At 40.9% G+C, this 15000-nt stretch overlaps 1 protein-coding gene across 2 annotated transcripts in view; it reads left to right on the top strand.

Moving 5' to 3' along the window:
• The window catches only part of cfap58 (cilia and flagella associated protein 58), a 146499-nt gene that overhangs the window by 55013 nt on the left and 76486 nt on the right, over window positions 1-15000 (top strand). For both annotated transcript variants that reach the window (XR_007193908.1, XM_048247104.1), the window contains exons 12-13: window positions 2774-2914; window positions 13197-13420. Coding sequence is in view for 1 of the 2 variants with exons in the window: in XM_048247104.1 (XP_048103061.1) it covers window positions 2774-2914; window positions 13197-13420 (365 nt within the window). In the remaining variant the exon portion in view is untranslated. The remainder of the gene's footprint in view (window positions 1-2773; window positions 2915-13196; window positions 13421-15000) is intronic.

The following is a 15000-nucleotide window of genomic DNA, read 5'->3' as shown; positions in this document are numbered from 1 at the left end:
AATAGTAATGGGTGAAACCATCTCTTAGATCATGGCAGACTGTGGCAAAGTGGGCAGCTAGAGATGCTATTTGCCCCTCTCCAAGTGTTATAGTCAGTGGGCCCTAATGGACAGAGTGCAAAGTCAGTGTATGAGCAATGTTCTCGTGCATTACAGTAGCTAACAGCATCATGTGGTGTGAGACAGCTTTTAGCTGAGCCATTGATTGTTTGCACTTAGCCTCTTTATCATGGTATTACGTTAGCATAGTTATTAAGCAAGCTTTAGTTAGACTTTAGACTTTGCATTTTGCCTAGCTTTTAAATTAGGGCCCAGAATTGCCCATGATATTTACTAAATAGAAATTGGGTGTTATATTTGGTTTAAGTTTTAAGATAGCGGGCTCTTTTTTTTATTGAATTTTGCACAATGAAAGATAAGTGTTATGAAGTGCACACAAGTGTTCTCTTGGTAGCCCAGTTCTGACAGAATTGCTCCAGCAGATCCAGGTTCAATACGTCTTCTTCACAGAGGAGGTACTTAGCTTCCTTATTAAATTGTTTGAGTCCAGGAGCTGTAGATTGTTCCAATAACACCTCTAACTGATAAATGTATTTATCGAGCAGAGAAGGACTCGGTTTCACCCTACGGCATTGAGTGAAATATTATGTTGTTGTCAAATTTCACAGCACCTCTGGTGTCCATATAAATAGATCATGTTGTATATTTTGCACTCTAAACCACTTCGTAAAAATAAAGTAAAATAGTTTAAAATAGTCATGCCTTGATGAAGGCCAATATGGCCGTAACGCATAGGCCCATGTGCTTTTGACCAGTTATCGCCATGTTAAATTAAAGGCTTTTTTTTATACTTTTTCAACTTCAGAGTGCCTGTGTAATTTCTCTTTTTTAAAGTAAAACAGTGTTTTGACTTTTACTCAAGACATTGCATTTCACATGTAAGTCCCATAGACAGGCATTTAGAGCACAGCAGAAAATCCCTTCCCAAGGTTACAGTCACACAGAGGCCTTAGTGGTTATCATCAGGGCCGGCTTTATCTCCATTCTCAAAGACTGGGGAGGCCAGCCGCCTGTTGCACACCTCAGGATCGCAGCCAGACTGTAGAACAAGATTGAAACGTTTTCAAAAGGAGCTTTTTGCAGCCCAGGGGTGCTGTACTTGAGCTGTGTATTTCAGAGACTGGTCAGGTCACGGTGCCTTTTTTCAGCTTTTAGTCTGAGTATGTCCGCCGTTTCTCCCAGTCTGAGCTCATACACCAGGGGCTGCCTATTTTTCACTTTTTCAACTGAGTGTAATTGTTGCTTAATGATTTGCTTGCCATCTGTGAGGTTAAAGGGGTGGCCATTTTGCTGCAAAGATTTCAAAATAGGTCTTCTTTGATTCTCTGTCTTTTAGAGTTATCTCTTGAATTTGTTTTGGGTTTGGGTTATTCCATTTTTCCCCAGAAACGATTTTGGTCAGTGGAGCTTTCAATTTCCTCTAGTTCTATAATGTTTTTTTTTTTTATATATATCCTTGAAGTTTTTGCTGTGGTTTTCTTATTCTTCTTATTATATTTTTGTTTTAATTCACTCTCTTTAAGCAATTTCAAAGCATTTCTCTTTCTCTCTATTTTTGACTTTCGGATTGCTCAAAAATAAATGGGCATTTAGTGCAATTTTGTGATGAATTTCATTTTTATAATATACTGACATGTTTATGTCTGTTAAGTGTGGTTATTTTGTACAGTTTCAACTTCACAGTTTTTAACTAATTTAACGCATAAAAGTGAGTGGGTTGCATTTAATGGGCTGGTTGCAGGTGTTAATTTAATTACATTGATTTAAATATATTAATTTATTTATTAATTTATATTAATATATATTAATTAAATATATATTGATTTAAATATGTTTTTTGTCTCTGTTACAGTACATTAATTTGCTCTCTCTCTCTCTCTCTCTCTCTCTCTCTGGAAAATAGACATTCAGATTCAATGGCAGTTTGTCTTAGGTATTAGCTACATCAGGCGTGTAACTGAAAAGTTCCGTTCGCGTTGCGTCTGCTGCAACAATTAGCTTCCACTATAATCAAAGGAAGTAGCTACACCAGACGTGATAGCTGCAAGTTCGTTCTAAAAAGACCATTCTTCTAAAATGGATTTTACGCGCCGCGAACGGAACGTTTCAGTTACGCCCCTGGTATAGGTTCCCTGTCAGTCTCTTTTAAATCTTAAAATGCTGCTGGGTTATGTGTATGAACATGTGTTGGCTGGTCTTTCATTAATTCATTAATTATTTCGGTAACACTTTACTTGACAGTATGAACATATGACACTGTCATGACACATGAAACCTAATCCTAATCCTAACCTTTAACCCTAATCCTGTAACCCCAACCCTAACCCTAACTATAAACCTATCCCTAAACCTAACCATAATCCTAACCCTAACAAAACAAAAAACGAATGTCACTTAATAACAGAAGCGTTATGTCATAAACGTTTATGACTTGTTTATGGCACGTTCATGACAGTGTCATGTCACTCTTATGTCGACACTGTCAAGTAAAGTGTAACCATTATTTAATTTATTCATTTATCCATCCATCCGTCCAGTTGTCCATTCATTCATTCATTCATTTTTTTTTCAAATTGTTTAATGATCTTGTTTCAAAGTGAAAGTGTTTGATAATCAGAATCTCTCTTATTCTCTCTCTCCCCCATCTCTCTCTGTCTGTCTATCTGTCTCTCTCTCCCCTCTCACCTCCACCCACCTCTCTCTCTCTCTCCAGGCAGAGCTGCAGAAGCTGAAGCAGCAGGCCCTGGAGACGAAGCAGTTCATCGACAACCAGGAGGCCGAGGAGCGCAAGCTGCTCAAGATCATAGCTGACGCTGACGCTGAGAGGCTCCGACAGAAAAAAGAATTAGACCAGGTAGAGCCGGGCAAAGGGGGCGTGCTCGCTTGCTCTCTCTCTCGCTTTCATTTTCTCTCTCTCTCTCTCCCTTGCTTTCCTTTGCCCTCTCTTTCATTGTCTCTTTCACTCTCTCTGTGTCTCCCTTTGCCTCTTTTTCTCGCTGTCTGACTTTGTTTCGTCTCTTTTTTCCCCTCATCTTTTTCATTATCTATCTATCTATCTATCTATCTATCTATCTATCTTTCTCTTGTCCTCTTTCTCTTGGGCTCTCTTCCTGGTCATCTCTTTCCATGTCATTCTCTCTCTCTCTCTCTCTCTCTGTCTATTTGTCAGATAAAAGCAGGGAGCCTCACATGTACACTCCAACCTCATTAGAACACAGGCTGAGCAGAGGGGCCTCGGAGGCTTTGCTCTCTTTCTGTCTGTGTGTGTGTGTGTGTGTGTGTGTGTGTGTGTGTGTGTGTGTGTGTGTGTGTGTGTGTGTGTGTGTGTGTGCCTTGTGTGTGTTCAAATAAGACCCAGTCACATCTGTATTTGCACATCTGTACATATGTGCATGTCTGTCTGTGTGTGTGTGTGTGTGTGTGTGTGTGTGTGTGTGTGTGTGTGTGTGTGTGTGTGTGTGTGTGTGTTTGCACACCAAGTGCGTATCCAGAGTGTGTCTCAGAAGGTGTGAATAGTCAGTATATGTATAAGTGTGTTCTACTATAGCAAGTAAGACAGCAAGTAAATTTGGCGTGGGCCAATTTGTTCCTAAGCCAATAGATGGCAGGCTAGAACAAGATACAAGAGGATACAAGAGTTGATTCTCAATGGTTTTCATCATAGTTCTCTTTACCCAAAGATTCTTGAATACAGTCCTCTTCAATCCTCTGCTTTACACAAATGGTTAGCAAAAAAACAAACTGTTCCCCTACGATGTAGAGTCTACATTATAGTAGCAACAGCAGGGATACATTTTCGTTAATGTTACAGTAACACTAAAGCACTTTTCCTCTGTCGCATGCACACTTTTTGTTTATCTAGCACCCGCTTTGCAAATAACGATGTCCATAGACACGGTAGAGTATGTTGCACGATTTAATGAAAGTGTGATGTATTGCGACATCAGAAGCAAGTCAAATTTGTAGTTTCCTATGTCTCATTCCATTGAACTACAGATCCGCTATCGATCTGGCAAGCTTACAAAGTGCGGTTATAGCCGATAGAGGGCAGCAAAACGAATACCAAGTGCCGTTCACACTGTTACGAGTTGATGAACCACTAAAGCGATTTTGGAAACATTATATTAAGGTACGAAAAACTCTATTAGGTTAATAGGTTAATATGTTATTATAAACGGCATACCTCGTTGCTGACAATGATCTGTCGGCATTTTTTGCTTTCCGTTGAAAAGTAAACCATGGTAGCCTGGTAGCTACTGTAGCTACCTGCCTCAAATATCAGATGCATATTCTGTCCCGCGAAAAAAAATAATTATGGCTGGAAGACTCACCAATTCGGTTCTACACAGGCAAAGTAATGTCATTTGACTTTCTTTCTATGCTTGGCCTGTGTTAATTTCACCATGAGTGCAGACAAGCAGAAGAGCCCTCATCACCAATGGTTTATTCCGTGTCAAATCAGTTATCGTTGTTGCCGCACCATCTCAGTTTTTGTTTAGTCAACGAGTGGGTCCCAAAACCAAGGTCTGTAAAATGTTTCTGTTTAAAATGCCAATGTTGTACCATAGATTAGATATTATGCATAGGTACAACAATGTAATGACTATGTGCCTTTATTTATGAATGTGCAACATTTTCCTGAATTCAATCTGTTTTGTCACGGTATGAGCCAAATGGCAATGATGGCGAGCTCTGAAACTGTGCACGTTCTCTTTCTCTCTGTTCTCTCTCTCCAGCCCATTCATAATGCACACAGCGCATGCAAAGTCAGCTGTGAAGGCTCTCTGGGCCAGATGTACGTACATTTGCGAACGTAGCGTTATCAGCGTCATGGACAAACCGCAGATTGCGAACGCTGTCAGACCCAAGTTTCCGTCGTATTTATCAATCGTTCAATCCTTAGTGTAAACTGCGCCTTTCTCTGCCTTTCTCCGCCCATAAACGCAATTTACGAACGTCCACAACTGAATGGCAGCGCCTACATACAAGCGCAGTTGAATGAAGTTAACTGATGACAACATTTAAAAGAATCAAATGTTTAGCGATCATAAAATAATACCATACATGATAAGATGTCAACAAGCAGCGAGAAAATGAAGATCAGTAGTTCTACTCAAACTACTTGTGCACGTAGGCTATGGAAGATTGGTCAAATCTAGCAAGTAGAAAAGTTTAAGTGAAAACGCAAAAGCGTTAGTACATCTGGCCCTGTGTGTGTGTGTGTGTGTGTGTGTGTGTGTGTGTGTGTGTGTGTGTGTGTGTGTGTGTGTGGCTGTGAAGGCTCTGTGTGTGTGTGTGTGTGTGTGTGTGTGTGTGTGTGTGTGTGTGTGTGTGTGTGTGTGTGTGTGTGTGTGTGTGTGAAGCTGTGAAGGCTCCTTGATCATGACACGCACAGAGAGGATCCAAAAACGTACCTGGACATTTGATCAATGACATCACATTATTTCCGAGGGCTGTATTACACGATCGGAATGACAGATGAATAGATCCGCTATCCTGATGCAGTAAAAGTCCGATTATCAAAATCTTCTGACAGGCAAAATGTTATTTCTGTCCATTTTGCAGGAAAAGTTGCCGATCTGATGAACTATTCTATGGAATACAGTTTTTCTGCTTTTACCTGAGAAACTAGAACCCACTTGGTCTTCAATCTTTCTTTGCACAGCAGAAGTCATCTCTTGCGAATGTGTTCACACATTTTCATTGGGTTCACACATTTCTCACACCCTTTTGCAAAACAGTTAACACAGGTGTCATTCAAAAGCCCCAAACTCTATTGGTTTTCCCATGCTAAACAAAAGGAAAACATCTTTTCACAGGTGGTATAGATTCCTTGCATAAGTCTGAATCTTTGATACACCTGTGTGAAACTCCTTTGCACAATTCTTCAATCAGCAATCATTCATTATACATAAGAGATGTCTGTTCTGTGTTGCTATATGCAAGTATGGATCTAATGCACATTTAGTCAAAGTACTGTATTGCCTATTTGGTGGAGAAAACAGTACAAAAGGTGTTTACTGTACGTCTATTTCGATGAAAGTTGTAGTTCAATGAAATGTACAGTATCTTACTAGGTGTTTGCTGTATGTTTTACAATGACAGTTACATTACATTACATTACATTACATTACATTACATTTGGCTGACACTTTTTAACCAAAGCGACTAACAACATGGTAAACAGTAAGTTTTAGAACAATTCTCACAATTTTAGGACAGTTTAAAAGAACATTAGAGTACAGTAAGAATAAGTAAGTCGGTGAGTGCTGTTTTTAACAGTTACTTGTCAGTTTAAAACGGCTGGTGAGTGCTAGGATCAGTAAGACTTGTTGTAAGTGTTGCTATGAGAGTAGATGTTCTCTAAAGAGCTGGGTCTTCAGGAGTTTTTTGAAAGTGGAAAAGGATGTCCCTGCCCTTGTAGGAACTGGAAGTGTGTTCCACCAACGAGGAACAACAGATGAGAAAAGTTTGGATTGGCTTGAGCGTGCATCGGGTGGTAGAGCTAGACGCCGTTCGGCAGAGAGGAGCAGCGGTCTGGAGGTAGTGTAAGTCTGTAAGAGGGCATTCAAGTAGGTGGGAGCAGAACCGAGACTACTTTGTAGGCAAGCGTTAGAGACTTGAATTTGATGCGGGCATACCATAGGTAGCCAGTGTAGCTGGATGAGCAGCGGGTAACATGTGCCCTTTGGGTTGGTTGTAGACCAGGCGCGCCGCCCGCGTTCTGGATCATCTGAAGTGGTTTCACTGTGCAGGCTGGGAGACCTGTCAGGAGGGCATTGCAGTAGTCGAAGTCGTGAGATGACTATTGCCTGAACCAGAAGTTGGGTAGCATCTTGAGTCAAGTAAGTCCTGATTTTCCGTATGTTGTAGAGTGCGAAACGGCATGACCGGGCGACTGAGGCAACATGATCTGAGAAGTTTAGTTGGTTGTCAAGAACAACTCCTAGATTTCTTGCAGTCCTGGTCGGTAAAACAGACAGGGAGTCAAATTTGATGTTGATGTCGTGGTGTATGGTAGGTTTAGCTGGGATGACCAGCAGTTCAGTCTTTGAGAGGTTCAGCTGGAGGTGGTGTGCCTTCATCCATGTAGCTATGTCTGAAAGGCAATCCGAGATCCGTGCTGAAACCAGGGGGTCGCAGGTGGAAAGGACAGATAGAGCTGTGTGTCGTCTGCATAGCAGTGGTATGAGAAGCCGTGCGAACGGATAATCTGTCCCAAGGAGGTGGTGTAGATAGCAAAGAGGAGGGGCCCAGCACTGAGCCCTGGGGACCCCTGTGGTGAGATGGTGAGGTGCGGATAGCTGACCAAGCCATGATACGTTAAACGAAGCGTCCTGTGAGGTGGGATTCAAACCAGGAGAGAGCAGAACCGGAGATTCCCATGTCAGCGGTATAGAGAGAAGGATACGGTGATTAACCGTGTCAAAGGCATCTTGGGAAAAATGAATAAATTATTTTTTTTATTCAGCACATTTTGTCTTTTCACAGTTTTTTTCTGATACCAGAAAAATGAGAAAGAACAGACATAGCAAAAATGTGTCTTTTCAGTTTTTTTTTCTGATAGGCCTAACAGAAAAATGAGAAAGTAATGGAACAGACATAGCAAAAATGCTCATTTTGAGAACTAGATTTTGCATTTTGTTGTCCAGTGTGTAATGATTGATTAAAGAGTGTTTTTTAATTGGCAACAAGTTGTAGTGTTTGAAGGCAAGATTTGCTTTTGCTGCATGTTTTAAGTGTTTTGAGAGAGTAACAGCCTTTTGCAAGCAAAATTTGTCATTTTGTCCAGAGTGCTTTTGTTCAGACACGGGTGTTAACTGTTTTGAGAGTGTGATTTCAGAGTTGACACAGGTATCAAAACGATCAAGAAAAACTGTAATACAAAGAAAAAAAAGGAGGCTACTAAAAAGGAATGAAAAGTGAATCACACATATGTTCTGTGGGAGCTGGGAGAGACGGAGATGGCAAGCCAGAGAAGAGGGACCAGAGAGATAGAGAGATGTCCATGTCATTGTAAAGGAAGAGTAGTTAAAGAGAGCAGGCAAGCACACACACACACACACACACACACACAACCACACACACACACACACACACACACACAACCACACACACACACACACACACACACACACACACACACCACACACACACACACACACAACACACACACACACACACACACACACACACACACACACACACACACACACACACACACACACACCACACACACACATACACACACACACACACACACACACACACACATGCATGCACGCATGCAAGCACACACACACACACACACACACGCACGCACGCAGACGCACACACACACACACACACACACACACACACACACACACACACACACACACACACACACACCACACACACACACACATGCACACACACAAGCACAAACACACACACACACACACACACACAAACACACACACACACACACACACACACACACACACACACACACACACACACACACACACAAACACACACACAGTGTTCACACACACAGTGTTGCCTTCTCCCTCTGGCCCTAGCTGCCAGACACGGCACAAACCCTCTCAGATGAAGGACACTGGCTTTTGTCCTCAGTTCTGCTGCCCAGAGAGCCCTCCAGACATACACACACACACAAACACACACACACACACACACACAGACACACACACACACACACACACACACACACACACACACACACACACACACAGAGAGAGAGAGAGAGAGAGAGAGAGAGAGAGAGAGAGAGAGAGAGAGAGAGAGAGAGAGAGAGAGAGACTGTCTCTTCCCTCTTAGTAAGCAAATGTGTGCTGACAGGCGTTGTCTCACTGGGGCCCTTGAGGGAGAGAGTGGGAGTGCTGAGGACGTGTAATAATTAGCAGCCAGCCAGGAGATGAATCGATGACACACACCGAGGACTCTCCAAGACTTCGCTGAGTGTGTGTGTGTGTGTGTATGTTTGTGTGTGTGTGTGTGTGTGTGTGTGTGTGTGTTTGAGGGTTTGAGTGTTTCAGTGTTAGATAGATAGATAGATAGATAGATAGATAGATAGATAAATAGATAGATACTTTATTGAGAGTGTGTGTTTGTGGGTGTGTGCAGGCATGTGTGTGTGTGCGTGTGTGTGTGTGTGTGTGTGTTCTTACTGTTTTGTATGTAGTGTATTTTGTAAAAAAAAAGAATATGTGATGAGGTGAAAACAAAGAAGACAAACCTTGGATCACACACCAAAGATTTGCAGCTGTCAACAACACGTTACGTTTCAGCCTTATAACCTCACTTTACCTCTTCCCTGTCAAAAATGTAGTCAAAAAAAGAAAAGAAAAAACAGAAATAAAAGGCAAATCAGTCTTTTATCTCAGTCTCAATCCTCATCAAAGACAGACAGGTTTCTTTACCATCCCTTGTCCTCTTTCATGTAGTTAGAACAAGCTCGCTGCTGTCTTCGTTTATCGACCAATTTCTCTTTTTCATCTTTATTTGTTGATGGTTTATTGATGTAAATTAACGGTGACTGCAATCAGCTTTGAAGTGTCTTCACAGTTACATCATTCAGGGATTCGAAGTTGGCAAGTTTACGTGCAGGTCAAGGAAAGGAAAGGGGAGAGTAGACTAAAGAAAGAATCAAAATATCAAATGTCATGGAAATCATAGTGTATCTCTAGGCACTAACCTGCTTCTCCCAACTTTTACAGAGGAAGCCCGAGCCTCTCTTTCTTTCTGTGTGTCTGTAGCTGTCTGATTTAGTTTCTTTTGTATATAATCATTAAGTTATTTTTCCTCTCCTCATTTTCTCTAAGTCTCTATGCCAGTGTGTCTTGAGGCGTTAACCTGTCTTTGCCCTATATAAAAAGCCCAAATATCTCTCTATTTCTCTCTCTCTCTCTCTCTCTCTCTCATTATTATCAGTTAATTGGTGATCTTGAGTCTTTCAATGAACCATAGGGGGGCTGAGGGGTTTTTTGTGCACTGGATGGGGAAGGGGAATTATTGTTTAAGTTTGTTGTTGTTGCATTTTTTTCTGAATTCTTAAACACAACTGTGATTCTTATAGCACAATTTCTAAAACTATTAATACTTATAGCAAAACCACTCACTGAGTTCGCAAAACTAAAAGCACAAACACTGCTTTGCACTCAGTTTGCAATTTTGTAACACACACTTTGCACAACTGTAGGCACAATCCACTGCACAGCACTCTTTTTGCCGGACTGTAAACACAACTCACTGCTTTACTCTCAATTTCCAAATGATCAACACACTCTTGGCAAATCTATACACATGTATGGCTATTATTTACACTATTTTGCCAACTCTGGCACACTTTGTCATGTGAACAGATAATTAGTTTTAGATAATAGTTCACTTTGCAATCAGCTTAAGCACTATAAATAAGCTACAGGTAATGTACAATGGGTACAATAGAGGGAGCAGGAAGAGTGAGAAGAGTAAGAATTAGAGGAGGCTGAAGAATAGGACGTGGAGGTGAAGAAGTAGGAGGAAGAAGATGAGGAAGATGATGCAGAGGTGAAGAAGTGAGAGGGAGAGGATGACAAGGACAAGGAGGTGAAGTTAGAGGAAGAGGATAAGGAGGAGCAAGAGGAGAATGAGGAGGGGGAAGAGGAAGGGTAAGAAGAGAAACAAATAGCCCTTTTACAGGCAATACATAGTCTACCTTGTGCACAGAGAAAGCAAAAGCCAGATGTGTTTTTTATTTATACCATAAGTGTGTAGTTGGCACATTGTGTGCTTATTATTGTGATGGCTTGTGTTTAATGTTTGATACGAAAACACCATTTTTATGAAGGTGTGAAGAGTTAAGCAAGGTGTGTTAGCTTTTGCAAGAGAACTACAATGTTTTGCTAATTGGGTGAAAGGTTTTCCTATTTGTGTGTAGAGTTTTGCAAAAAAAAACATAGTTACAAAAAATGTGCTTAAGCAATCAGAAAAAAACTGTATAATGTTTGCATATTGCATTTTTTTTTTTTTTGGGTTACTGTTTTTTTCATTTGGGTTTCCTGTAGGTGGGTGCTGGGGGTGGGGTGAGGGGTGGGGTAAGATTTTAATATGGGCTGTTTATATTGCTACTTGGTTTCTTTTGAAGTCAAAAAGTATTTATCTCTCTCTCTCTCTCTCTCTCTCTCCATTTCAATTCAATTCAATTCAATTCAATTCAATTCAATTCAATGAGCTTTTTTGGCATGACTGTTTATTGTACAATATTGCCAAAGCATTAACATTTAAAATGAAGCATTAACAGTAAAATAAACAGCAGTAATAATGTAATTACTATAATAATAGTAATAACATATATGATTTTCAATAATAGTGATATTATCTTAAATCTCTCTCTCTCTCTCCCTGTCTGACTGACTGACTGTTGCTGTCTATTTCTTTCACTCTCTTGTTGTGTATTATTGAGTAACTTTTCCCTCTGTCTCAGTCTCTCCCTCCCCTTGTAGCCAAACTTCAGGCTCACATCTCTCTCTCTCTCTCTCTCTCTCAAACTTCAGGCTCCGCTGTATGCTGTCTGCTGTATGCTGTGTCATGTGCTAGATACTGCTTGACTCGCATCTCTCTCTCTCTCTCTCTCTCTCTCTCTCTCTCTCTCTCCCCCTCGCTGGTTGTATTATTTAGTCGACTCGAGTTTACTTTTAACAAACACAGTGTTAATCTTCGGAGTGAAGCACTCACAGAGCTGTGCACATAAGGGTGTAAACCACAAGTTTCATCACTTCTTTAAGCCAACAATTCTTTTTTCTATACCTCAAAATTTGCAGCAATGCAATTTGATTCGATTCGATGCTGGGGTCTTATGACTAAAATCATATCACTTTACAGTTTTTCTCGATTGCTTTTACCTGCTTACAGTAAGTAAACTGAACCCACTTGGTCTTCATGACTACTTTCTTTGCACAGCAGAAGTCATCTCTTGTGAATGTGTTCACACATTTTCATTGGGTTCACACATTTCTCACACCCTTTTGCAAAACAGTTAACACAGGTGTCATTCAAAAACCCCAAACTCTATTGGTTTTCCCATGCTAAACAAAAGGAAAACATCTTTTCACAGGTGGTATAGATTCCTTGCATAAGTCTGAATCTCTGATACACCTGTGTGAAACTCCTTTGCACAATTCTTCAATCAGCAATCATTCATTATACATAAGAGATGTCTGTTCTGTGTTGCTATTTGCAAGTATGGATCTAATGCACATTTAGACAAAGTACGGTATTGCCTATTTGTTGGAGAAAACAGTACAAAAGGTGTTTACTGTAGGTCTATTTCGATGAAAAATGACAAGTTGTAGTTCAATGAAATTTACTGTATCTTGCTAGGTATTTACTGTATGTCTTACATGTCAATGGCAGTTACATCTTGGGAGGAATGAATAAATTATTTTTTTATTCAGTACATTTTGTCTTTTCACAGTTTTTTTTCTGATAGGCCTACCGGAAGAGTGCTTTTGTTCAGACACGGGTGTTAACTGTTTTGAGAGTGTGATTTCAGAGTTGACACAGGTATCAAAACGATCGGGAAAAACTGTAATATGTCCGTCAATATGTTTTAAGGCCTTATTTAGGCCTACATAGTTCAATACGACTTTTTCCAAGTTACTGGTAATGTTTAAAAACCTTTTTTCCACACAAATCGTGTATAGACCGTGTATAAATCCATTCTCATTCATGTTCTCATTCAGCAGACACTTATCCAAAGCGACTTACAACAATGTGAAGATTCTTGGCGAATTGATTCTATTGGCTCTACATTGTTTTCCAGGTTATGTGTTGATGGACTCGGTGCTGCTGAGTGGGTGTAGTTGTTGTTGTGGGCTACAGAGGAGCCTTGTTAGGAGTCCCTGATCCATGCAGTGGTTCAGTAAAGGGCCTTTAAATGTCAAACGTCTCCTTGCCCTAGGTGATCAGCCAGCGTGACTTCCTGTGCACCCACACAGGCAGTACAAATATCTGTCTGTCTGTCTGTCTGTCTGTCTGTCCGTCTGTCCGTCTGTCCTTCTCCTTTCTATTTGCTTATTATTATTAACTATTTTTTTTATATTATTAACTATTTTTAATCTCTCTCTCTCTCCCTCCCTCCGTCGCCGTAGGTGATCAGCGAGCGTGACATCCTGGGCACGCAGCTGGTGCGGCGCAATGACGAGCTGGCGCTGCTCTATGAGAAGATCAAGATCCAGCAGTCCATCCTGAGCAAGGGCGAGCTGCAGTACAGCCAGCGCGTGGAGGACCTGCGCCTGCTCAAGATGGAGATCAAGAGGCTGCGCCGCGAGAAGGGCATCCTCAACAAGACCGTCGCCAACGTCGACGACCTCAGGTAGGTAGGGGCCGGCCGTAAACGGGTCTGGGCCTTTTATTTACGTCTGCCGTAGTTAAAGCCTAGGGGGCATACGGCGACATAATCCATGAACTCTGAAGGCTTATTCACACCAAGAACGATAACGATGATGATAACTATAACCATAACGATAAAAGCGTTCACACTGAACTGTGTGAATGGGCCTTTAACCAACTACCAACACCAAAACCAGGAAATAGCTGAGAACCTAGAGTTTTATTAGACTTCAAAATAAAAGCTCAGTGAGGCGTTGAAGCCCTGCATCAACAAAACGAACAAAAAAAAACCTCACACAAACTCTGGCACACCCCGGCCAGTAGCCTGCAACTCCACACTCACTCAGGAATGCACATGCACAGTCAACACCAAAACACAGTTAGCTGTTACAAGTCACAAGACCCATTGACCACCAATCTGCTGCTTTCTTTTGTCTGTTTATCTTAAGTCTATAAGTCTATAAGTAACTCGGAAGCTACATCTGGCGCGTAACTGAAGCGTTCTGTTTGCGACGCGTACAAACAGTTTTAGAAGACTATTATTCTATTATTTTAACGTAAGCACCATCACGTCTGGTGTAGACAGTTCATTGATCATAGTGCAGCAGACGCTACACGAACAGAACACTTCAGTTATGTGCCCGGCGTAGTCTCCCTGTAATGAGGAAGTTATTTTTTGGATGGGGGTTGGGGGTAGCCTGGGTGCCATTCCGAACTTAGTCCCGCCCACAACTAGAATTGAGTATGACTACGTCAGGCTAGGGGGGGTGTTACTTACTTCTTTCACTTGAAACGGAAAGCATTATCTTAAACTCAAAGATGAGTTTATGGATCAAAATAATTGTGATGGTATCTGGGAAAATCAAAAATTCTTGATTACTGCTCCGTTTCATCCCTCTCTGGTGAAAATTCACCAACTTAAGAATCTAAAACTGCCCTAGCAACATCCTGGACACTGTCCCTCAGCACCATCCTAGCAATATCCTGGATGTGGCTGGGATTGTATCAGAATCTTAAATTTGTGAAATTCTGTTGCTGTGCAACAAAGTCACTGTAGAACGATATGGGTACAGTCTGAGCAGGTGACAAAAAGATAGTGTTAATTAACCGGGCCTGTCAGTGATTTCCGGCAATGGCAAAAATCATTTAATTTAATTAAATGGTTTAAAACTGTTTATAAAACATGTCAGGAAATAGGATTGGAGAATTGGTTTTGACAGATGAACCTGTTAATTGTGCTAACTCAGTAAGCTTTATTGGCATGACTGAAGATACAGTAAAGTGTACACATACACTCTCTTCACAGTCCTGGACCTCAGGTAAAGGGATGTCCGTTAGAAACGGAGTGTATAAGATCTGACACAGCATGACTACTTTCATGTCAATGCCATTTTTTTTTTTTATTTGACTGTCTGTTTGTTTTTGTGTTGTCTTGCTCTGTTTGTTTTGACTTTGTAAAATGACCTTGAGTCTGAGAAAGGCGCTATATACATATTATTATTATTTATTATTATTATTATTATTATTATTATTATTATGTAATTGTCTTCAGAAACACAATCT

The sequence above is a fragment of the Alosa alosa genome, chromosome 7 (assembly GCF_017589495.1).
Source record: "Alosa alosa isolate M-15738 ecotype Scorff River chromosome 7, AALO_Geno_1.1, whole genome shotgun sequence".
Taxonomy (NCBI): Eukaryota; Metazoa; Chordata; class Actinopteri; order Clupeiformes; family Clupeidae; genus Alosa; species Alosa alosa.
This window is presented reverse-complemented; position numbering and strand designations above follow the sequence as displayed.